This window comes from Antechinus flavipes, chromosome 1 (genome assembly GCF_016432865.1).
Source record: "Antechinus flavipes isolate AdamAnt ecotype Samford, QLD, Australia chromosome 1, AdamAnt_v2, whole genome shotgun sequence".
NCBI classification, from domain to species: Eukaryota; Metazoa; Chordata; class Mammalia; order Dasyuromorphia; family Dasyuridae; genus Antechinus; species Antechinus flavipes.
The window spans coordinates 511594669-511620279 of NC_067398.1; the positions used below are offsets into that span (position 1 = coordinate 511594669).

A 25611-nucleotide genomic window follows, 5' to 3' on the forward strand; every position below is an offset into this window, starting at 1 on the left:
TGATCTGAGGCCCAGCCGAGAGGGGAACTGACCGATGAAAAGCAGCCTTTCGTTGCGACACGCATAAATCTGCTCCAGAAACGAATCCCTCATCACGTAGGTTTTGTCTGACTCTCCAGAGGCGCAGAAGCCCTGGATAAATGCTTGTTAAATGAATGGAGTTAACTGATCATCGGAAACTCCGCTTCCGCAGCACTAGGGACAAGCCTCGGGGTGACGGAGGAGCCGGCGCTCCGCTGCCCCCTCTCTGCCCGCCAAGTAAACCGCACCGTTACCTTCCCGCGGTCCCCGGGTACTCAACTCCGGCCGGGTCACGGCAGGGGCGGGCCGCGGAGGGGGCGTGGCCAGCGCTGGGCTGGGGGTGTGGATCGGAGTCCCGAGCGTTAAGAAGGGACAGTGGAGGCTGGTGAAGGTGGCTTGCGGTCAGTTGCGCCACCCGCCCACTCTTCCCTGGAGCGCCACAACAAAGGTCACCGCGCTATGGATACCGCCAGGGACTATGCCGGAACCCTGATAAGGTGGGTTCGAGGTTCGTCCAGCGGAGACTGGGACAGTAAATTGATTAGGGATGGGTTGTCACAATGAGTCCTAACTGAGATTATGATCAATAAGTGTTAATGGATCCAGCCAACAGGATTTCATGATTATCTCCAGACTTGTTCAACAGTACATGGATAAAAGAAAAATCAGCATATGTGGGAGTAACCAAAAGTGAGGCTTGGCAGAGCAAGGTAAGATACAGAATTAGGGAGCAAGAGATTAGAGAGAAGTCGATATTGTAAAGTTGAACTGATTGACCAAGATATCAAAATGAGTAAGAGAGGTAAGAGTAGCGCAAAGGAGATAGCCTGGGAAGGAACTGAAGAGTGGAGAGTTTGAAGTTCATAGTGAGTTTAAAATATAGAGTTGGGGGTTGCAAGACAGAATGAAAGGTAGAATTTACAAAAGTTTTTTTTTTATCAGATAAAAGAATCTTAAAATTCATAAACATGGAAGTAACTTGTAGGAGTTGGCAAAATCAAGAGTGTAATCATCTCTGTATGCAGTTAAAATGGAATAAAAGAATAAGTTATAAGTAATGAGTAAATTAAGGAACTTGAAGGCCCATGAACTTTGAGAGAGTATCAATATTTGTAGAAGTCTTCTAGTACGAATGTAAGAGTTGAGGTAGCAAGAAAAACTGTTACATAGGGACTAAACTCACTGGATAGGAGAAAAGTATCTTAAAGCTCAGTAAATAAGTTACCAGAATCCTGGCTAGGAGATTAATATGGATTGAATCAACATGAAAAGAGTAGAGTTTACTGAGTGATTTTGATACTAGTAGAATATGGAAGTGGCCATTAGGTACCAGGAGTATTTCAACATCCTGAAGCCAGGACGACCTGAGTTCAAATCTGATTTCAAGACACTTAATGCTTCTAGCTGTGTGACTTAACAAGTCACTTAACCCCAATTGCCTCAGCAAAAAACAAACAAACAAACAAAAAACAACCAATCTAACAAAAAACAAAGTAATGAAGCAATTGAGAATGCAGAACGGGTTATTTATGTGATGTCATTTTTCTTATCAGTAAAATAAACATATTCCAGCCAATCTCACACAACTGTCATCAGCTATCGTTTATTGAAAGAGTCAGGAGCTTGAATCTAAAGTTGAAAGTTAATTGTCCATTCCTAATTTCTCCTGGCCCTTCTTGGATCAATGATTAATTCAACCCTTTTCTTGTTTAATTCAGTACTATTGATCCGCAAAACTGTCTTAATATACCTTCTTGTGTTCTCAAGTGAGGATCACGCTCCTAAGTGACACTGCCATAGTTAATTATATCTAGAGCACCTTGACCTTCCTCATAAGTGATCCGTGTAAAAATATACAGCCTGGGAGTGAGCTTGGATCGCGTGTGGTGTTTGTTGAGTGATGGCAGAGGTTCTAAGGACACAAGATTAATTAGTACAAATTCTGCAACAAGCACGAAATGCCAAAAGGGGATTGTGATCTGAGCCTAAAACTACGTTCCCTAAGCATAGCCCGCCGTGCTTGCCTGGGACGGGAAATGCGCGTGATCTGAGGCCCAGCCGAGAGGGGAACTGACCGATGAAAAGCAGCCTTTCGTTGCGACACGCATAAATCTGCTCCAGAAACGAATCCCTCATCACGTAGGTTTTGTCTGACTCTCCAGAGGCGCAGAAGCCCTGGATAAATGCTTGTTAAATGAATGGAGTTAACTGATCATCGGAAACTCCGCTTCCGCAGCACTAGGGACAAGCCTCGGGGTGACGGAGGAGCCGGCGCTCCGCTGCCCCCTCTCTGCCCGCCAAGTAAACCGCACCGTTACCTTCCCGCGGTCCCCGGGGTACTCAACTCCGGCCGGGTCACGGCAGGGGCGGGCCGCGGAGGGGGCGTGGCCAGCGCTGGGCTGGGGGTGTGGATCGGAGTCCCGAGCGTTAAGAAGGGACAGTGGAGGCTGGTGAAGGTGGCTTGCGGTCAGTTGCGCCACCCGCCCACTCTTCCCTGGAGCGCCACAACAAAGGTCACCGCGCTATGGATACCGCCAGGGACTATGCCGGAACCCTGATAAGGTGGGTTCGAGGTTCGTCCAGCGGACCCCGCGGTCGCAGGAAGGGGATCCCGGTCTGCTCTCATTCCGGCCCCGGCTTGTCCTTAGTTTCCTATTCCCCGCGCCCTTCGAGCCCAGTACTGAGCAGGGGCTTTATGTCCCGTCCGAGTCCCGGCCGCAGCTCTCTGCCTAGTAGGAACAGAGCCAGGACAGCCTCTAGCCTAGTTCCCTCTCTTCTCGGCCGGAGCCCAGGGGATTTGACTCATACCCGGTTAGGCGTTATTTGGGCATTGTTATCTACCAGGCGGCCACCCTCCCATCTCCCGCCCGCTGTGCCCTCAGTATCTAAAGGCTGATTCAGGTTCCAGTCTAGGTGGACCTTCCGGAGAAGTGTAGGAGTGCCCGGATTCCATCCACCTGCTGCTGCCGCCTCCCGCTGGGTTCCACTGAACAGCGCCGGGGCTTCTCGCTGTTAGCTACGGAGCGGTCAGTCTCTGCACAATGGGTGGAGAGTGACCCGTTAGGGTCGGCTCTCAAGTTCAGGAAATCTGGGAATCTGGAAGTGGCGGGGAAAGAAACTGGGGAAAGAGAGACATTTTCCCCAACATAACCTGTTAGAGCTGCCAGGTGCCAGGAATTTAATGGGGATGCGGGTGTTTAGAAGTGTCTGCGAAGCTGCTGCCTAGAGGGTTGCATTTGTGTGAGAAAAGCTCGAGATTTCTTACGAGATTTATGTTACCCAACAAGGAGACGCTGAGACCGTGTCTCACCCTCTTGGGAGTGGGAGACTGCCGGGATAGCTGCCCTTCTGAGACCCCGCAGAACTGGGAAGATAGCTCTCCTGAGCTACATGAAAGAAAATTGTTGCTAGTTCAAAGTTGGCCCTTGGTGTTCAGCATCTGAAGGGGATACGTTTTCCTCGTAAATTTTGTCAAGGGAGGAGGGAAGTACGGTTTTAAAAGGAACAGGGAACTTAAGAGACTACTTACTGGATTTAGATCTGGAAGGGAAATTTGCCCATCATCTAGCTCATCCTTCTTTTCTGGATGAAGAACTGGATGTCGGGAGACATTAATTAAATAATCCGACAATAGGTAGGGATCTCCTCTACAACATCTCTGATAGATGGCCATCCAGTTTTTGCACATCTACAGTGACATCTGCAGCTAGGTGGGGCAGTGGATAGAGTTCTGGCTGTGCAAGATCTGACTAAAATACAACCTCTGACACCAGCTATGTGACCCTGGGCAAGTCTCTTAATCCTATTTACCTCAGCTGGAGAAGGAAATAGCAAACCACTCCAGTATCTTTGCCAAGAAAACCCTAAATGGAGTCATAAAGATCTGGACATCCCTGAACCCTGTGGTCTCTCTTCTGGCTAATTATAGCAAATTACTCTAAAAGCAACCTAGCCTTACCTTCAGTATTGCTTTTGGATCTATCTCCATGGGAGAAGTTGATGTTCATCTGTTTTTTTAAAAAAGGTTTTGATAATCATTTCGTGTCTATCTTTGGAGGTGATGCCTTTAAAAGATCTTCACATCCATAAAAATCACTCAGGAGCTATTAGAATATACATTTAAAGTGGGGAGTTTCTCCAAAATTATCTTTTTTTGTCTCTTCCCTTTTCCTCCAACCCCCTTTTTAGGAATGAAATTACCTGGATGTATTATATAGTTATTGTCTCTGCATGTTTCACCCTTCCCCAGTAAAACATAAGCTCCATAAAGGCAAGGACTATTTCATTTATATCTCTATTGTGAAACACTGTGTTTTGTTTTTATAGGAATTTAATAAAGATCTATTAAATTTAATTGCCTTATGAAGTTTCCATCTCTGAATAACTTGAAGCAGAGAATAGATGAAGACTAGGAGGATTGTAAGGGAAATTTTAAAGGACTCATTCAAATATATTATCTCCAAAACAGGTTAGTTCCAGATAGTCGAATAAACCTTGGACTGGAAATTGTTTTTTTATTTGTGTTTCAGTCTTCATGACCCCCTTTTGGCGTTTTCTTGGCAGAGATACTGGAGTAGTTTCCCAACTCCTTCTTCAGCTTATTTTATAGATGAGGAAGCTAGGCAAACAGGGTTAAGTGATTTGCTTAGTGCCTCACAACTAGTAAGTGTCTGAGGCCAGATTTTAACTCAGGCAAATGAATCTTATTGACTCCAGACCTAGCCCTGTATTCAGTGTACCACTTAGGAGCCCTAGTTTGAGAATTAGAAAGTCTTGATTTTTGCCAAATCTACCAGAAACTTCCACTGATCAAGCAGTAGGTCATGACTAAAGAAAGATCATGACTAATACAGCCTTAAGTAGAGTCAGGCAATCTCCTTCAACACCTTGAGTAATTTTGCCTTCCTAGTAAAATCAGTACGCACTTTTATCTCTCTTCTACCATGAGTCCCCCCACTCCTTTAAGCCATAGCAACTCTGCAAAAGAGCTGCTGGAGGCTCATTCACTCATCTCTTCCTAAGGGAAGAGACCAACTAGGTTCTTGTTATCCCACTCTTTGTGATCTCATTTGGGGTTTGCGTGGCGAAGATACTGGAGCAGTTTGCCATTTCCTTCTCCAGTTTATTTTACAGATAAGTAAACTTAGGAAAACAGAATTGAATGACTTGCCCAGGGTCACATAGCTAGGAACTATTTGAAGCCAGATTTGAACTCAGAAAGGTGTCTTCTTGACTTCAGGTCCAGCCCTCCATCCACTGCATTCCTCTCCTAGCTATACCTGAATAGGTTCTAGTCATGACTTTATCTCAAACAAGGTATGTAGCTGGGGAAAAGTTGCTTTTCTCTGGGCCTCCATTTATTAGTGTGTAGAATTAGGAATTGGACTGCCTCCATTTATTGGTGTATAGTCCTTGCATAAACTAGCAGTCCTATAGATCACAATCAACTAGCATTTATTAAATACCTACTATGCCTTAGGCACTATACTAAGTTCTACAACAAAAGGCAAAAAGCTCACAGCAAGGAGAAAATATGCAAACATCCATGAACAAACAAGACACATACAAGACAAACTGAGATTAGTCTTAGAGGGAAGACACTAAGATTAAGGAGAGCTGGGAAAGTTTTCTTGCAGAAGGTAGGACTTTAGCTGAGACTTGAAGGAAATGCTAGGAGGCTGGAGTTAAGGAGGAAGAGTATTTTAGGTAAGGAGGACAGTCAATAAAAATAGTCTGAGCTGGGAGATGGAAAAGAGGGTTTTTTGAGGAACAGAATGAAAACCATTGTTCCTGGATCTCAGAGTGCATGGAGGGGAAATAAGGTGTAAGAATACTGAATGATTGGAAGAGGTCAGTTATATTGGGTATGTAGGGTTTTAAGAAAGACAAACAGAAGACTGGAAATATAGGGAGGCAGTAGAGTTTATTGAATATGTATATGTGTGTGAAAGAGGGTTTACATAGTCAGAACTATAGGAAGATTAATTTGATAGCTGACTGAAAGAAAGCCTGAAATAAAGAGCTATTTGTGGCAGGAAGACTAACTAGGAGATGACTGACTATTTTTAAAAAATAATGTTTTCCCCAGTTACATGTTAACCATGTTAAACCAATTTTAAACTTTTTTTTTTAAGTTCTGAGTTATTGCTCTTGAGAGCAGTTTGAAATTTCTATAAAGGGCTATAAAACTGTGCATAATCTTTGATCCAACAATACCACCACTAGATCCATGTCCTAAAGAGATCATAAAAAAGGAGGAGAGAGAAAGGCCCATATATGCAAAAATATTTATTCATAGCAGTTCTTTTTGTGATATATGAATGTAATGGAATCTTATTGTGCTATAAGAAATAATGAACAGGCAGATTTCAGAAAAACCCAGATTAGACTTACATGAACTGATGCTGAGTGAAGGGAGCAAAACTAGAACAACATTGTATGCAGTAATAGCACCATCACAGTTTGATCGGTTTTGATCGACTTAGCTTTCCTCAGCAATGCAATGATTCAAGACAATTCAAAAGACTCATGATGGAAAATGCTATTCACATCCAAAGAAAGAACAATGAATCTAAACACAGTTCAAAGCATACTATTTTCACTTTTTTCTTTTTCTTTCTTGTGGTTTTTTTTTTTCCTTTTGTTCTCATTCTTTACCCATAAAATGTAGAAATATGTTTAATATGATTGTACATATATAACCTATATCAGATTGCTTGCTATCTTGGGAAGAGAGGAAGGGGGGAAATATGGAATGCAAAATCTTATAAAAGTGAATGTTGCACCACTAGATAGTGCAGTGAATGGATTACTGGCCCTGAAGTCAGAAGAACCTGAGTTCAAATCTGACCTCAGACACTTAACATTTTCTAGCTATGTAACCCTGGACAAGTCACTTAACCCCAATTGCCTCACTGGAAAAAAAAGTTAATGTTGAAGACCATTTTTACATGTAATTGGAAAAAATAAAATGCTACAAAAATGGAGAAAAAGGAAAAAATAATAAAGTTTTGAATCTCTTCTTCCCTACCCTTCCCCCTCCCTGAGTGGCAAAAAACCTAATATAGGTTATATGTATCCAATCATATGGCAATAGACCAGGCATTAGGTGATGAGAATCTGCAACAGGGTTAGTAGTTGTATGAGAGGAGAGAAGAGACATATGTGAGGGATGCTTTTGTTATTGTTCAGTCATTTTCAATTGTATCCATCTTCGTGACCAGATTTGAAATTTTCTTGGAAAAGATACTGGAGTGATTTGCAATTTTCTTCTCTAGCTCATTTTCTTTTTACTGATGAGGAAATAGAGCAAACATAGTTAAGTGATTTACCCAGCATCACACAACTAGTATGTGTCTAAAACCAGATTTGAACTCTAGAAGATGAGTCTTCGGAACTTCAGGCCTGGCACTCTATACACTGCAGCACCTAGCTGCCCCTATGCTACAAGGTAGAAGTGACAAACCTGTGTTTCCAATCCTGTGATAACTTCAAGTAAACACATTATTGCTTGGTGGATCCAGGTCTAGAAATGACTAGTTCCCACATCAGTAAATACTAATAAACATTTAATAAATATCTACTAGATTGCGTATTGTACTAAGTGAAGGGAATAGAAATACACATTAAAAAGAAAGACAATTCCTGCCCTCAAAAAGCTTATAATTTAGTGGAGGAAGACAACACAAAAGAAAACTGTAAAGGGGGGAGGGAGAAGGTACTTGACTTGGAAGCATGGACAACAAGTTACAGAACTCCAAGATGAGCATAGCTCCCTGGAAAATGAGCAGATGTATATTCTGTCCCGTTTCTTTACAAGTTCATGGCTCCAACTTCCAATTAGAGGATGATTGTGTCTTGCAGGGTAATGAGACTAGCTGTGGGAACTCAGGAGGCACATGGTATTGCTGACTTTCACTGTATGGTAAAGTTTGGACCATCTCCAGTCATTCTGATCTATTCTCTTGCCACTGAATCCAGGTGCCTCTGCAAAAAAAAAGTGAGGCAGGTGACTTTGCACAGCCCTCCCTCACTTAAAATCCAAATTACTTGCATTTCACAGCATTACTTCCCTAATGTCCTGGTCCTCTTCCAGAATGAAGTACAAACAACAACAATAGCAAATGAGAGGTATAGACTGAATATCCAGTACTTGAGAAGCAATGTGACTAGTGGAAAGATTTCTGGCCATGCGAATCGCCAGTTGTAGGTCTAACAAGCTGTTTAAGAATCTCAGGTGAAGCTATTAGACCAGGATTAGCCAGCAATAAGATTCAGAGGCAGAATTTTAATTAAAATCTTACTTGATTCCAAAACCAGCACTCTGCAAAATGAAGACTCTAGACCTACATTATTTGCTGCACAGAATTGCTATGATTATATAAATGTCAGTTATATGTCCATCATCTGACTACTTAATGGTAAATGAAAAGATTTAAAGGACAAAAGGGTTTGAAAATAATTTTTTCACATAGGAATGAATAGAATTCATTTTACTTCTCAGTAAGTATTTCAATTCAATACACATTTATTAAGCACCTATTGCATACAAAGCATTCTACCAGGCTCCGGGGACACAGAAACAGAAATGAAACAGTTTCTGCCCTCAAAAGCTATAGTCTGCTGACCCAGGATTTACTAGATTTCTCTTCATGTAGGAAGCTAAAGGAATGAAGAGAGATATTGAAGTCACTATGGATTTTCCAGCCAAGATTCATGTTTCCACTGGATATCCTAAAGTTTGGAAAACTACACTTAAAAAGATGTATATTTTAAAATTACACATTATGGACCCATACTGGTTCTTTTTATGTGGAATATATATTGGGAGTAATGACAGGAATTTTTAAATGTGAATTGAAGACTAAAGCTTAAGGAAATAGTCTTGCTTTTAATTATTTAAAAGTAACCTAAATAAGTTTGTAAGCAAGCAATCTAAACCTAAGTTTAAAAGTAATCTAAGAGTGGTGCAGTGGATAAAGCACTAACTATAGAGTCAGAAGGAGAATTCAAAATGGACCTCAGACTATTAGTACTTACTGTGTAACTCTGGGCAAATCACATAGGCCCAAGTACTTCACCAAAAAAAAAAAAAAAGTAATCTAAGAAGGTTAAAAATGTTAGCCCCAAAGATAAGTGGAGACTGATAGCAAAGGATAAGAAATGTACTATACATTGGTTGATTTGATTAAATAAACCTTATTACAGAAAAGCTTACGGAAGTTTCTGAAATTCCAACAAGACTTAAGCATTCTTGCTGAGCTTGGCGCACCCTAGGAATGAGTTAATACTGGTTTATTACTGCCAAATTATAGCTATGATTATCTGAAAGTTACTGTCTACCTTCCTCAATCCGTATCTAAAAGCAAATCGTTTCCTGGTGACTTCTTAGTAGGAGAGACAAAACACTTATTTTTATAGATAGAAAGAGCAAAGCTAAAGATCAATTGTACATAGTTGCAGTAGGAAGTTTAATTTGAGCATGTGTTCAATATGATGTCCTTGATAATCACTTTATCAATTATTTAGAACTACAATCATTTGACTCAAAATGCGTTTAGTAATGAACTCATATATTTTAATTTTGATTCGTATGTTATATTATTTATGCATATTTTACTTATGTGTATATTTTAAATGTGTGCATTTGTGTTTATATTTATAAAGAGCAAAAATAGATAGGTAGATAGATGGATAGATGGATGGATGGATAGATAGATGGATAGATAGATAGATATGCAGCTAGGTGGCTCATTAGAGTGCCGGATCTGGAGTCAGAACTTATCTTTCTGAGTTCAAGTGTGGCTTCAGAACCCATGTTTGCTTCAATTTCCTCATCTGTATAATGAACTGAAGAAGAAAGTACAAACAACTATAGTATCTTTGCTAAGAATACCCCAAATGGGATCACAAAGAATCAGACATGGATAAAATGACGCAACAATATGTTTTTATAAATATATATATATTATATATCACATACTTATATATATCACATATATAATTTGCACAGATGAATTCAGTCTTTTTTTGGCTAATACTTATAATCATGACTAATTACATATTTACATATTATTAAATATATTGATATGTAAGTATATTTGATATAAAACTAATTATATTGAATTTAACCCTCAGAATTAATTAATTTCATAGAATCACATGATCAGAGATTAGAACCAGAAGGGAGCTTGAAAGGTTCTGCATTAGACTTGGTAATTTTGAGGTGAGCCTAGCCTTATCCTTCCCCTTTATCATCCCAATCTAATTAATTTCCAAGATTAATTGAATCCACTTCTCTAATTTATCTCATATATGTTCCCTCACTCCACTCACAGGGCCACCTCTGTTTCAGGTCCTTACTACCTTCCACCTGGATTATTGTAATAGTTTACTGATTGGCTTCCCTGCTTCCATTCTGGAACTTCTCTAATCCATTATAAAGCACAGATCTGACTCTTAGTCCCCTACTCAAATACCTTCTTATTGCCTCAGTTAACAAACATTAAGCATCTATCACATTCCTGATGCCAGTTAAGTGTACTCAGGGATATGGACAAAAAAAAAAAAAGAACCAGTCCCTGTCAGAGAACTCAACAGGGGAAACGCCATGGACACATAAGTATAAAGAACAATGCAATCAGAGTAAATATAAGGTGATTTATTTTGGAAAAGTATTAGTAGCTGGGGGAGGGGGGGGTCAAGAAAAGTTTCCCATAGGAGGTGGTGATCGAGCTGGACACTGAAGGAAGTTAAGGATTCTAAGAACCAGAGATGAGTACAGGATACGTGCCAACTGTGAGGTAAAAGCCTGTGCCAAGCCACAAACACAGGAGATGGAACAGCTCCCAGGACAATTTGACAGGACAATAGAATATGGAAAGCCCAGTCATGTGTTATAGATCTAGAAAGATAGTCAGGAGCCAATTAAAGAATGTGTTCAATTGCAATAGCAATAGGAAGACACTGGAGTTTATGGGGCAGATGTGACAGAGTTACATGCCCTCATTAGTAATGTCACTTTGCCACCTGTGTCCAATGAATAGATTGAGAAATAGAGCAAACAATAAGGAAGCTCTTTTAGTGATTCAAGTGAGAGTTAATGGGACCCTGAACCTGAGTGATGGCTATATGAGGAGAGAAAGAGGGAAAGGGGTGTGTGTGTGTGTGTGTGTGTGTGTGTGTGTGTGTGTGTGTGTTTAGAGAGAGAGATAAAGAGACAGAGAGAGAGACAGAGAGATTATGAGAATATGTTATTATTGTGGTTGAATTGATAAAACTTGGGAACTATAGTGAAAATTGATAACTTTGATGATTGGAAGGATGGTAGTTCCCTTGACAGAAATAAGAAAATTCAGAAGAGAGGTGAGTTTCAGAGGAAAGATAATGACTTATGTTTGGGATATGTTGAGTTTCAGATGTCTGTTTCCAATTCTTTTTTTCACTTCAAAATGTTCAATAATCAGTTGATGATACAGCATTGGAGCAGAGGAGAACTAGAGACCTGAGCTTAATTTAGAGATTTGGGAGGCATCTGCGTAGAGGTAATTGACCTTGTGGGCACAGACACAGTTATCTAAAGAGTGTACATGAGAAGAGCAGACAGGACTATACCCACAAATAGGGGGCAAGATATGAATGATGATCCAACAAAAATTCAATTGAGATAGTTACCAGACAGGTAGAAGGGGAACCAAAAGAGAACAATGTCACAAAAATCCAGAATGAAGAAAGAATATGCAGGAGGACATGCCAAATGCCAAAGAGCTCAAGAAGAATGAGGATTGAAAAAAAAAAAAAAAAAAAAGGTGTAAAATAGAAAACTCCTTATTTGGCATTTAAGGTCTTCTGTTGCCTGGCTGGTCTCTTTTCTACTTTGTTTCCTATTGCCTGCTTACACGCCTTCTGTCTTCCTGAGACTGAAAATGGCTAACTGCCATTCTAATTCCACTCTATTTTCTGACTCAGTGGAACCATCTATTACTTGGAATGCATATCTTCCTCATGTTCTCTGCTCTTTCAAAGATCAAATCTTCCTGTGTGTGTGTGTGTGTGTGTGTGTGTGTGTGTGTGTGTGTCCCTCCCTCCTCTCTCTCCATCTTTCTCTTCCTTTCTCTCTTCCTCTTCCTCTTTCTTTCTCTCACTCTCTCTATCCCCTTTCTCTTGCTTTCTCTCTCTTTCCCTCCCTGTCTCTCTCCCTCCTTCTTTCTCTCTTTCTCTTTCTAAGCGTTTATTGATTCCTTTAGTTGTGAGCTTAAGCTCACAATTTCCAAAATTGTCTTTTTATTTATCTCTGTACTTATTGTATCTCCCTCTTCCATTAGAATGTTACCTCCCTGATGCATCTGTATGTTGCATCATTCGAAACACCTAACAGAGTACTCTCTCTAAAACAGGGGCTTAACAAATTTTTATTGGATTAAACTAATACATGGGAAAGATTCAAGATTTAGTTTGGGAGCAACATTCTAGCTAGAGGATCAATTAGATAATTACAACACATAATATAATAATGCTAAGTGCATTAGATAGATAAAAAACTCCTTGCTATGTGTGACCTGAGATGGGAGGAGACTATTATTGACAAAAAAGAAGAACCCTTCATGGAGGAGATTGTAATTGAATTTAACTTTGAACAACTGATATAAATAGGACTTCAAGAGTCAAGTGAGGCATACCAGACACAAGTGAGCAAGGTACAGTGTAAGCAACTAAACAATGGCAGAAGGACCTAGGACTTGTTCAGGGGAAAGAGCACCTTCATTTGGCTGAAAAACAGAGGGTGTGAAAGGGAGTAGCAGGAAATAACAGCAAGAAGGGAATGAGGTGCCAGATTGTGAAAGAGCCTGAATGCCAGGCAGAAAAGTTTGAACTTTATCCTAGAGGTAATAGGGAGCCACTTCAGATTTTTAAGAACCAGAATGGTATGACCAAATCTAGAAATAAAGATCAATTAATCCAGCTTTGGATGGAGAGTGTGATAGAGGTGAGAAAGGGAAAGAAAGACCTGCTTAGCTATGTTCACATTCTAGTTAGAGAATTAACAATGTCCCTACTAGCTTGGTTGCAGTGAAACTAAAGGATACAGGTCTGACAAAATAGGACTCAAGGCTGGGGCTGTAATTTCGTTTCTATAGAGAACTTCCTCCACCAATAATTTGGCACCTTCTCTCCAACTTTCATCTTTAGGAGCTATCTAGCACACCAAGAAATTCATTAATTTGGCTAAGGTCACACTGAGAAGATAGGTCAGATGCAAGAAAAATATTTTTATTAGGCATAATGAAAGCTTTACATAACTCTTTAAGGAGTGTATGAGCTGCTTCTTTCCCAACCCTGTAATATAGAAAGCATTATCCCCATTTTTTAGATTAGGAAATTAAAGCCTAGAGGGAAAAAAATATGTGCCCACCATCTCACAACCTTTAAGTATCTGAACTGGAACATCAACTTAGACCTTTTGATGCTAAGTTATTACTATTGTATTGTGCTTCTTCTGAGTAGAGGGGGTGATGGAGAAGGTAGACTCAAAGTCCAGAGCTTAAAAAAAAAGAAAGAGGTGGGGCAGCTAGGTGGCACAGTGTAGAGCACCAGCCCTGAAGTCAGGAGACCTTGAGTTCAAATCTGGTCTCAGACACCTATCACTTCCTAGCTATGTGACCCTGGGTAAGTCACTTAACCCCAATTGCCTCAACAACAACAAAAAAAAAGGTACCCATAGAAGATTTTTAAAAAAAAACAAGCATTTATTCAGCACCTAATATGTTCCAGATATTTTGCTTTGTGCTTTATAACAGCTCTGGGAGATAGGTATATAATTATCCCAGTTTTACAGTTGAGAAATTATAGAGTTTGAATAACTTGCCAGTATCACACAAGTAGTGAGTATCTGAAGCTAAATTTGAACCTGGGTCTTCCTGATTCTAGGCCCAATGTCAAATATACTGTGCCATCTAGCTGTCTCAAAGTATGAAGACATTGGCATGTTAGAAGCATTAATACAATTATGTATTAATATTTATATAATTATGTAATAATTATAATTAATACAGTTATTAATGTGCACTACCTGCAAGTATCCCCAACACCATTACTTGTTCAACTCTGTAAAGCTACTTAGCAAGGAAACCAGATAGTGTCAATGATACTTATACCAGATTCTGAAACTTCAAGGGATATTGAAATTTTCTTTCATGAAAACAGTCTAGCTTGAATACAAATAATACATTCACATTTGACTCTTTAAATTGGCTTGCCCCTCCACATGAGTCACATGTTCATATTTGATGAACTCTTCAAAGTAGTGATGAGAAAGTTAAAATTCTCTGACTCTTTAGGATGTAACAGAGAGACAGAAGATCCTAAGTAAATATCCAAAGATGGTTCTCTCTCTCTCTCAGATATGTGAGAAAGTTGTTCCTAGCAGGTCCTCAAAATTGATTGATTGAAATCTTCACCAATCTTGTTCTCAGCATCATGTTATGCTGACCTACTTTAATTTAATTTAATAACCTCTGAACTACTAACTTTATGAGGCTACAGTAGAAATTTCCATTCTATTTTCACTAGTTTAAATATTTCTACTTAGAACCATTCTTAGCAAACTATACATCTGTAAAAGCTAATATGATCAAGAACCACATAAATAAGCCCTTAAATTTAAACTTAAGACATTAAGTTATTAAGTCTTAACTCTCCATTATTGTTATTATTTTAGCTAAATACTTAAGACTAAAAGCAGTATCATCCTAGATCATTATTTTAAAAATGTGTTATCACCAAATGTAAACAATAAAATATTTATAGAGGAATGTTAAAGGGTTTCCTTAATTTCAGTTCAAATCCATCTTTTTGAAGCTTTATTGTATCTCTCCAAAGCCACCTGTGGGTAGAGTGTAACACTTTAGCACCAGCGTATGATGTTACATACCTATAATACCTGCTAATGGAAAGGCTAAGAGTGTTGGGTCTCAAGTTTGGGGGTTCTGAGTGCAATAGGATATGCTAATTGGATGTTCTTACTAAATTCAGAATTGAATGGGAGCTCCCAAGATGACTAAGGCATGGGACTGAGGTTGGAAAACAAAACCCACCAAAGCTCTGGTGCTTTTCAGAATGGGTTAACTTCTAAATGGACTCTGCATTTCATATTTGGGTAATAAAGGGAACCTTATCTCAAAAAGAATGTGATATAGTAGAATGAAAACTAGATTTAGAATCAAGACTAGGTTGAAATTCTGGCATTTGAACTTATTTCCTCTGTGACAAAGAGCAAGTTATTTAATCACTTGGGACCTCAGTTCCCTCATTAATAAAATGCCTACCTTAGACTAGAAGATCTTCAAGGACCCTTTCAACCCTAAATCTATGTGATTACACATACATTCAGATTGTCATTAAAACAATTCCCAATAAGATGTGATAACATTATTTTTTTTAATAAGTAGACTCATTGAAGTAAGCAGAGCCAGAATATTTTACACAGTAATAGCAAGATTATGTGATAATCAACTATGATAGACTTAGTTCTTCTCAGCAAATAGTAATATAATATCTCCAAGACAATTTCAATAGACTTAAGATAGAAAATACAATTCATATTCAAAGGAAGAACCATGGAGACTGAATGTGGATCAAAACATATTATTTTTTGCACCTTTTTTTTTGTTTACTTGCTTTCTCTTTCTTGTGTTTTTTTCCCTCTTTGTTCTGATTTTTCTTTCATAACATGAAGAATATGGAAATATGTTTAAAATTATTGTACATGTATAACCTGTATCAAATTATTTGCTATCTTGGGGAGGGGGGGAGGTAAAAGAAGGAAGGAGAAAAAATTTGGAACTCAAAATCTCACAAAAATGAATGTTGAAGACTAATTGGAAAAATAAAATTCTATTGAGAAAAAAAGAAAAAAGAAGTAAACTCATTAGTAAATTTCTAAATTGTCTTTGTGAAATTAATAGATTACTGTTCTCTCCAGTCAGAGACAGATAAAACAAAAATAGTAATAAGATTTATATTTAGTTCCTGAACTTTTACCTTTATCAAGCAAAATCATTTTATAGTCACAATTATGATGTCACCACTGAAATGAATGAAACAAAGAAGGTGTTGTACTCAGCAGTGTACATTCTGTTTTTTGTTTAAAATGATGGTTGAATAGATAGCATGAGTTATCCATTTCATTTAGAATGATGACCTTGTTCACTAAACCATAGTGTTTAACTTAACTACAGGAATAGTAGAAACTGCAAAAGGTATCAGGAAACACAACTACTTAAAGAGAAAAAAAAATTTTTTTTTTGCATTATTAGGGGAGATTAGTCATCTCTCTTATTAGCAAGGTAAGTAAAAAAAATATAGGATACCTTCAAAGTTCACTAAATGGTTTGCTGTTTGAGATCAGGATCCATGTCTTTGTATTCCTGAAAATATCTAAAATCATGCCTTGCATTGAAGTTCTATAAAATGTAGATCCTTTCCATACAACCTCTTTCCTCCCCATACATACAGTTGTGATAACTAAACACAGTATTTAGCATATGGAAAATGGATTTGTTGAGCAAAAGCCAAAGACTATTATTGCCAAAGAAATTAATTCTGATATTCCTGAAAAATATAAAACTTGGTCAATTCAGATAAGAAAGAGTAAAATTACCTTCCTGGAGATTGAGGGAGGGAGATCAATCAGCTAATTATTTTGTCTTCATAAAGACAATGCAAGGGATTGATGAATTTATTTTTTGCTTTGTTAAAGAACATTACAAACTTGGGGACCATCAGTGCACAAGCATTCAAGGTAGTGGACTAAATAAAATATAGCAAAAAGAAAAATCAAGAAGAGAACAGGCTGTTCTGGAGAAACCAAGTAAAATAACAGGTTTCTCAGAATTCCACTGGAAATCTGGAAACAAGTGAAAAAAGTCAGTTCTCAGCTTTGAGGTAAATTGTCACAAAGCCAGCCTACTGTACTTTTCCTAGAAGAATAATTGAGCTTTAGTGACTTAAAATTCTGTGTAAAATAAAGCAGTCAGTCATGACCAACAATTACTAATTGCACAGACAGGAAGAAACTGAAGAACAATAACAAGGACAGATATTTGGGGCCATTTTTTAATGGAGGCTAGATTCTCCCTAGGATAGAGGCTATTAATTTTTTTTAATATACTGGACCTCTGGCAGTCTACTTAGAAGCCTAGGGAATCCTCAAAAAAGGGTTGTGAGTCTTTTTAAAACTATAACTGAAGAAAATGCTACATTGTTTAGAGCTTAGTAAAAATAAAGATGTATTTTTTTTCCTCATCCAAGTTTACAGACCCTCTGAAATTTATCAGGAGATCCCATGGGGATCCTTAGATCCCAAGTTAAGAACTCCTTAGGATAAACCTATTCTTTTTGTCTCCACCAAATAGTTATATAAGATCTCTAATCAAATTATAAGCTCTTTGGAATCAGGAGACAATAATATATTATTTTGATATTTTCCAGAGAATCTAAAATAACGTTTGATATATATAGGTGCTCATATTCTTAACAATTGGCATTGATTAATAATGCAACAACCATCATTATTGCTTTCCATGAAACACCATTATCTCTACTAAGATAAGGTATTACTATGACATGAAGAAACAGATGGAGAAAATAACAAGTTAAAATTATCTGGCCCCCTCTTTCATCCTTCTTTTGTCTCCCTTCCCCCAGTGTCTAAATTGGGAGAGAACTTTGAGAGTCATTTGCAGATTCATTTGCAGAAAATAGGAAGTATCAAGGATATCCAAAGAATTACCTTTACTCTACATATAAAAATTACCCCTTCTTCTGCAGTTTATACTAGGGATAAATACTCTTATGTCACCTTATTTTGAAGGATATTCAAACAGATTTGATTGTTTTGGGAAAGAGTCATAGGAGCTAGAATAAACTATACAATGTATATGAAAGAAGAAGAAATAGAATCAGAATAGGAAATAAGGCAGTAAAACTCATTTTGTAGATAATATGATAATATATTTGGAATATCTCAAAGATTCTACTAAAATATCAATTGAAACAATTAAATATTTTAACAAAGTAGCAGGATAAAAAGTAAATCCAGCCCATCAATTGGAGAATGGTTGAATAAATTGTGATATATGAATGTTATGGAATATTATTGTTCTGTAAGAAATAAGCAGCAGGATGATTTCAGAAAGGCTTAGGGAGACTTGCATGAACTGATGCTGAGTAAAATGAGCAGGACCAGGATATCATTATATACTTCAACAACAATACTATATGATGATCAATTCTGCTGGACATAGTTCTCTTCAACAATAAGATGAACCAAATCAGTTCCATTTGTTCAATAATGAATAGAACCAAGAGCGAAAGAACTCTGGGAAATGAGTGTGTACCACTACATAGCATTTCCAATTCCTCTGTTTTTGTCTGCTTGCATTTTTGATTTCCTTAATTATGCATTATTTCAAAGTCTGATTCTTCTTGTGCAGCAAAATACCTGTATGGATATGTATACATATATTGTATTTACATATACTTTAACATATTTAACATGTATTGGTCTCCCTGCCATCTGGGGGGGGGGGGGGAAGGAGGGGAAAAATTGTAACAAAAGGTTTTGCAAGAGTCAATGCTGAAAAATTACTCATGCATATATCTTGTAAATAAAAAGCTATAATAAAAAAAAGTAAACTCACATGAATTCTCAACATTTCTATCACAAACAAAACCCTGCAAAAAAGGTAGTGAGAGATACCTTATTTAAAAATAACTCTAGACATTATAAAATACCTGGGAGTATATTTGCCAAATAAAACCAGGAACTATATAAGCAAAAATATAAAAATGTTTTTACACAAATAAAATCATATTTTAATAATTAGAGAAATATTAATTAATCATAGATAAGTAGGAAAAATATGATAAAAATGACCATTTAACCTAGACTAATTTGTATATTCAATGCCATACCAATTAAATTACCAAAAAATTGTTTTATTGAGTTAGAAAAAAAAATAACAAAATTCAGTTGATATATAGAGGTATTCATATTCTTAGTAATTAGCATTAGAAGAAAAGGTCAAGAATATCAAAGGAATTCATGGAGAAAAAAATTTAAGGGAAGGAGGTTTAACAATACCAGATTTTAAATTATATTATAAAGCAGTACTCATCAAAACTGGTATTGGCTAAGAAATAGAAACGTAGATAGTAAAACAGAGTAAACATGAATTTATAGAAACAAATAACTACAGTGATCTGGTGTTGATAAGTGTGAAGACACTATTTGATAAAAAAATTTTTTTTAAATTGGGAAGGCTGGAAAGCAATCTGATAGAAACTGAATATATACCAATATCTTATATCATTCACCCAGAGAAGGTCAAAATAGATACATAACTTAGATATAAAAAAAGATATTACAAGAAATTTTGAAAAACATAGAAAATGTTACCTATCAGATTTATAGGCCAGGGAACAACTTATAAGCAAATAAAACATAGAGAACAATGTAAGGTAAAAAGTGGATAACTTTGAACATATTAAATGTAAAAGGTTTTGTACAAATAAAATAAATGTAATCAAGATCAAAAGGAGAGCCGAAAATTGGGGAGGGGAATTTATAGACAATTTCTCAGCTAACGGTCTCATCTCTCAACTATATAAAGAACTATGTCAAATCTATAAAAATATGAGTCATTACCTAATTGACAAATGGTCAAAGGACATGAACAGGAAGTTTTCTCTTGAAGAAATCAAAACAATATATAGTCATGTGAAAAAAAATGCTCTAAATCATTACTGATTAGGGAAATGCGAATTAAAACATCTTCGTGATATCATTTTACACCTATCAGGTTGACTAAAATGATAGAAGGAGAAAGCAAGAAATGTTGGAGGGGGCAATGAAAAATTGGAACACTAATTCACTGTTGGTGGAACTGTGAACTGATCCAAATATTTTGGAGAGCAACAGGGAATTATCCCCAAAGAGTTATTAAACTATGTATAATCTTTGATCCAGCAATACCATTACTAAGTCTGTTTTCCAAGATGATTGGGGAGAAGGAAAGACTATGTGTTCTAAAACATTTATAGCAGCTCTCTTTGTGGTAGCAAAGAATTGGAAATTATGGGGATACCTGTCAATTAGGGAATGTCTGAACAAGTTGTGTTCTATGATCGTAATGAAATACTACTGTGTTATAAGAAATGATGAGCTAATGACTATAGAAAAATATGAATAGAAACAGTGAAGTGATATAAATAGAAACAAGAAAATGGTTACAGTAAGAGCAATATTGCTTTAAGAACAACTTTGAGTGATCAAATCATAAATACCCAAATTAACTACAAATGACCTATGAAGAAACATACTATCTATATCTACAGAAATAACTGATAGGTGTATATAATGATTTCACATGCACACACACATACATACAAACATATAAACACATTTGCAGCTAATGGTAGCCATCTCTAGGATGGGAGGAGAGGGAGAAGGGAGAAAAAAAAAGAAAATTACATGATTATTATATATTTAAAAGAAATAATAAGTTGTACATAACAGATTTGCAGTTTCATGTGGTCATCTTTTTTTTTTCTATGCTACTATGTATGAAAATGCTTGTTTTATTTCTTAAATTCAAAATAAAATATATACATATTTTTAAAAATAAACATAAGAGTTTCCACAACCAGTAATAAACTATTTAATTCCCTACATAGACAGAGCATTCTATATGAAATAGGATGGTAAAATGTGAGGCACAGATGGCAAATCCAAGAAGCTTAGTGATTATTGTAGGTTTAAGGTGTCAGGGAAGTCTTCAGGGAATTTATCCAGATTGTTCTTAGTATCTAGTAGTATAGACAAATAGGGGATGACAATAGCTTTCTTCCTTATTACAAACCAATTTAAAATAATCTGAAGGATCCTTTTTTTAAGGTGATGTTAACAAGACCAGAATATGATTTTGGAACATTGTACAGAACATTTTTTTAATTGAAATACTTGTGCTTAGTATCTTAGGTACAAAAATTTGCTTTAAGTTGCTTTTTTGTTGTTTTTCCTTTCTAGAATTCTGAGTTTCCTCAAGTCCCTAAGGTCCTGCTTTCTGCATAAAGCTTTTCTTATGCCTCCAAATTGTTCACATGCTGTTACTCTTGAAATTACTTGGTATACTTTTGTATTTACCTATACACACACACACACACACACACACACACACACACACACACACACACACACATGTTATGTTCCACAAAGGAATATAAGCTCCTTGAGGGCAGATACTCTTTCAGTTTGTATCCCCAGTGCTTTACACATAATAAATATTTAACAAATGTGTGTTGACTTAAAAATGAATTGAATTTGACCTGACTCTTCTGTTTTCAGGCCTTTGACTTTCATGGGATCACAAACCAAACGAGTTTTGTTAACTCCCCTCATGTATTCATCTCGGCCTTTCCGGGTCTCAAATCATGACAGAAGCAGCCGACGTGGTGTGACAGCCAACACATTGAAGGAACTCATTAGCAAGGTATTGTTCCCAAAGCTCTTTTTTGACTATTCACAGTTGGTTCAACTAAGATACATAATACAACTCAGTGTCGGATATCAGAGCATAAATGATAAGATTTTTGTTATTTCTTTAATCCCTTGTCAAACTTTGGAAATAGATTTTCTTTTTTTTTCGCTTCCAGAGAAATATGTTTCAGATAATAAGAATAATGCTAGTTATGAATTAATTTTCAAGACTTACTAAGCTAAAATTTAACACCAACTCAATTAAAGATGACACTGTTAGACCTTTATCTTATTTGTAGAAATAGAAAGTTGTGGGGTTTTTTTTTTAAAGCTTTGGAGTCAACAATAGAGTATAAATGTAGTTACAGAAAGCATTTTATAAACCTTAAAGTACTATATAAATTATTTTAGTTCTCAATAATATGAGGAAAAAGTCAAGAGAAAAGGCTAAGAAACATTGTATTTTAAGGACTGGGGTGGGGGGAGGGGGAGCAGAATAAGGAAAAGAGAGACATTGATTTTCTTTACTTTTACTTGAGCCAGGCCCCTTTTTGACAAATTAAACAGTCACCATATATATGAAAGCCACTAGAGAGAAAAAATTGGTAGTGGTAGTTAAGGTCATGCAATATATTAGTTTTTCAAAAAATGATCAAATGAAAGGCCATAATTTGCCAACATGTTGGTAGTTCTGTGAATTGTAGACATCAATCATGTATAATTTAGTGAATTTCTTTAAAATATGTTTACCAAAACAATCTAACATTTCTAAAGCAACTTCCAAAAAAAGTTGGCATATTATATCCCAAAGAGCTCATAAAAGAGGGAAAAGAACCCATATGTACAAAAATGTTTGTAGCAGCCTTTTCTGCAGTAGCAAGGAACTGGAAACTGAGTGGATGTCCATCACTTGGATAATGACTAAGTTATGGTATGTGAATGTAATGGAATATTATTATTCTGTAAGAAATGATCAGCAGGATGATTATAGAAAGGTCTGGAGAGACTTATGTGAGTTGATGCTGAATAAAGTGGGTAGAACCAAGAGAACAGCAACAACACTTGACTCTTTTCAACAATGAGGTGATTCAGGCCAATTCCAGTAGACTTGTAATGGAGAGAGCTATCTACATCTAGAAAAAGTACTGTTGGGACTAAATTTGGATCACAGCATAGTTTTTTCATCTTTTGTTGTTGTTGTTTGCTTACTTTTTTTCTTTCTCATTTTTTTTCTTTTTGATCTGATTTTTCCTGTGCCACAAGATATATGTGGAAATATGTATAGTTAAGAAAAATGTGGGAAATTGTACATGTTTAACATATATTGGATTACTTGCTGTCTAAGGGAGGGAGGAAAAGAGGGAGAAAAAATTTGGAACACAAGTTTTTGCAAGGGTGAATGCTGAAAACTGTATATATTTTGAAAATAAAAAGCTATTATTTTTTTTAAATCTATTTAAATTATAAAAGGGAAAGTCATTTGAGAGCCTCTAGCTGCTATTTTATTTCAAAATAGTAGTTTGAAGAACATGTTGACATTTACTTTATATTACAAAATATATTAATATATACATTTTATATCTTTTAATAATAGATTTTTGACAAGTAGCAAAGCCTAGTGGAAAGAGTGCTGGCCTTTGATTTGAGACATCTGTGTTTTAGTTTTTGATAACTATGACCAAACGCAAATCATTTAACAGCTCACAGCTTCCAATTTCCCCATCTATAGACTAGAAATATTTCATATCTCACAAAGTTGTAAGGAAAAGTACTTAGAAACCAAGGTGCTTTGATCAGATTCCAAGATCTTTCAAAAATTAATTTCCTTTATAATATTATTGTCATAGATTTGCTATGACAACCAGTTATTTTCCTGGTTTGCTCATTTCCCCCTATATTGATTCATACAAATCTTCCCATGTTTCTCTGAATTCATGGCATAGTGAATAGAGTGCTGGGTCTGGAGTCAGGAACTTCTGAGTTCATATCTAGCCTCAGATACTTAGTAGCTAGGTGGTCCTGGGCAAGTCACTTCACCCCTCTCTGCCTCAGTCTTTTCATCTGTAAAATGGGGATAACAACAGTGCCTACCTCCCAGAGTTTTTGTGAGAATTAACTGAGACAGTATTTGGAAAACACAATATAGATAAGCTTTTAATAAATCCCTATTTTTCTTCTTTTTGCATTATATTTGTTTTTTCTTATGATACAATAAGATTTTGTTAATTCTTATATCAAAATTTGTTTAACTAATTTCCAACTAATAGACATCTATTTTGTTGCCAGTTCTTTGCTATTACAAAAAACATTTCCAAAAATATTCTCTTGTACATGTGGGTCCTTTCCCTCTGACTTTGATCTCTTTGAGATATAACTAAATTTGAGATAGAAGAAATCTGTTAAAGTATTACACAAATGTGTGGTTGCCATTAGCCAGACTTAGTGAAATCAAGTTTCTTTGGAAGTTAACAGATGGATGACAATGATGAGCACTAGAGCTGAACCAGACCATATTTATTAAATGACCAATGATACTGGTTTTCTGTTCTATCACAAACTAGACCCTGGAGGCTTTAACAATTACTACTGGGCTGGTTACTTTGGTGTTGGAAGAAGATGGCACAGTTGTGGATACTGAAGAATTCTTTCAGACCCTAGGAGATAATACACATTTCATGATCTTGGAAAAAGGACAGAAGTGGACACTGGTAAGCAAAATTATCTATCAGTTTGCAAAACTTCTAACATTGGAGCTGATATTTATCTGAAATGTGTGCCCAAGGAGAACTCTATCCATACTCCTAACATAACTAGTGTCTTCAGGAAATAAAATTGTTAGACCTGAGACAAAGGAATTGATGGGCCTGTCAGGGTCAATAAATAGAAATATCCTAGGGTTGTAATTGACAGCATACTGTGTATTTGAGGGTGTGGCCTGGTGACTGAAAGATATCCCTGTCTTTCCGGGGGGATTCATGGGGGAAAACCAGGTAATCCCACAACCTACATTTATTCAGCAGACATTTACTGTTTACTCCGTGCTGTGGGATGGGAGGAAACTGGGAAAAAAAGAAACACAAAATTTAAGAAGTCTTAGTCCCGTCCCTGCCCTCATGGAGCTTACAGTTTAGCAGGGCACTGGAACAGATAACATAGATAATACAAAATTATACAATATGTGCTTTAAAAAGGTATAAAACCAAGTGCCATAAGATCTATGAGGAGGAGACAGGTAGATGATAAATAAAGGCTATCTACTAAGGAAAGCATTTGAGTTGCACTTTAAAGGACTGGTAAAAATTTAACAGGAAAAGAAGGGGGAAAAGACATTTTAGACATGTAGGGTATTAAATTATAAGACTCATCTATTAATCTTTAGATTAATTTAGATTTTATATATAGATAGATAGATAATCTTTAGATTAATTTAGAATTATTTCATTTAGCATGTGGCATATAGTTGGCACTTGATAAATCTTTGGATTGAAGGGATGGATACATTGTGCTATTTGGCCAGAAAATCTATAGAGTTAATTTTCTTGGAGGTGATGGCTCATAGAACTTGCAATAAGAAGTTACTTTATTCTTCTAGTCTGTTAAAAAAAAAAAAAAAGAAAGAGATTTTAATGAAGGAAGAAGTAGTAGTCAAGGAAAAGAGAAGTTATAAAGGAGGAAAGAAGAGAATAAAATTTGTTTAGATAGGGGAAAAATTACTGACTCCTACCAAAGAGCTGTCAGTAATGTCATAATGAATCTGGAGCAAGGGCTATGGAAAGTTTTAAGAAAGATCATCATAAATCAGTGAAAGGCCAGATTGAATCCCAGAGCACTTTCAGCCCCATTTAAAATAAAAACCTATCAATTCCAAAATTGAGGGTACTTTTCCTATGTTGTTTAAGGGAAAGAATTGTACACAGTGATACTGAGCTACAAGTAACTAGGGATCGCGACCCTGCTAGGAGTGTGACTTTGAATAAATCACTTATTCTCTTTTGAACTTCCTTTTCTTTATCCATTCTGTCTACCTAACAGACAGATGTGGATGGAGGGATTGT

General features: G+C 36.6%; 1 protein-coding gene across 2 annotated transcripts in view; it reads left to right on the forward strand.

The window, feature by feature from the left end:
* The first annotated feature begins 368 nt into the window (after positions 1–368).
* CIDEA (cell death inducing DFFA like effector a) overlaps positions 369–25611 on the forward strand; it is a 31066-nt gene continuing 5823 nt past the window's right edge. The window contains exons 1-3 of one of the 2 annotated variants that reach the window (XM_051970483.1): positions 369–518; positions 21425–21569; positions 24118–24264. In XM_051970483.1, the coding sequence (XP_051826443.1) occupies positions 481–518; positions 21425–21569; positions 24118–24264 (330 nt within the window). In that variant the 5' untranslated portion in view covers positions 369–480. Of the gene's footprint in view, positions 519–2113; positions 2584–21424; positions 21570–24117; positions 24265–25611 lie in introns of those variants that run through there. The other variant, XM_051970482.1, reaches the window with a different exon arrangement.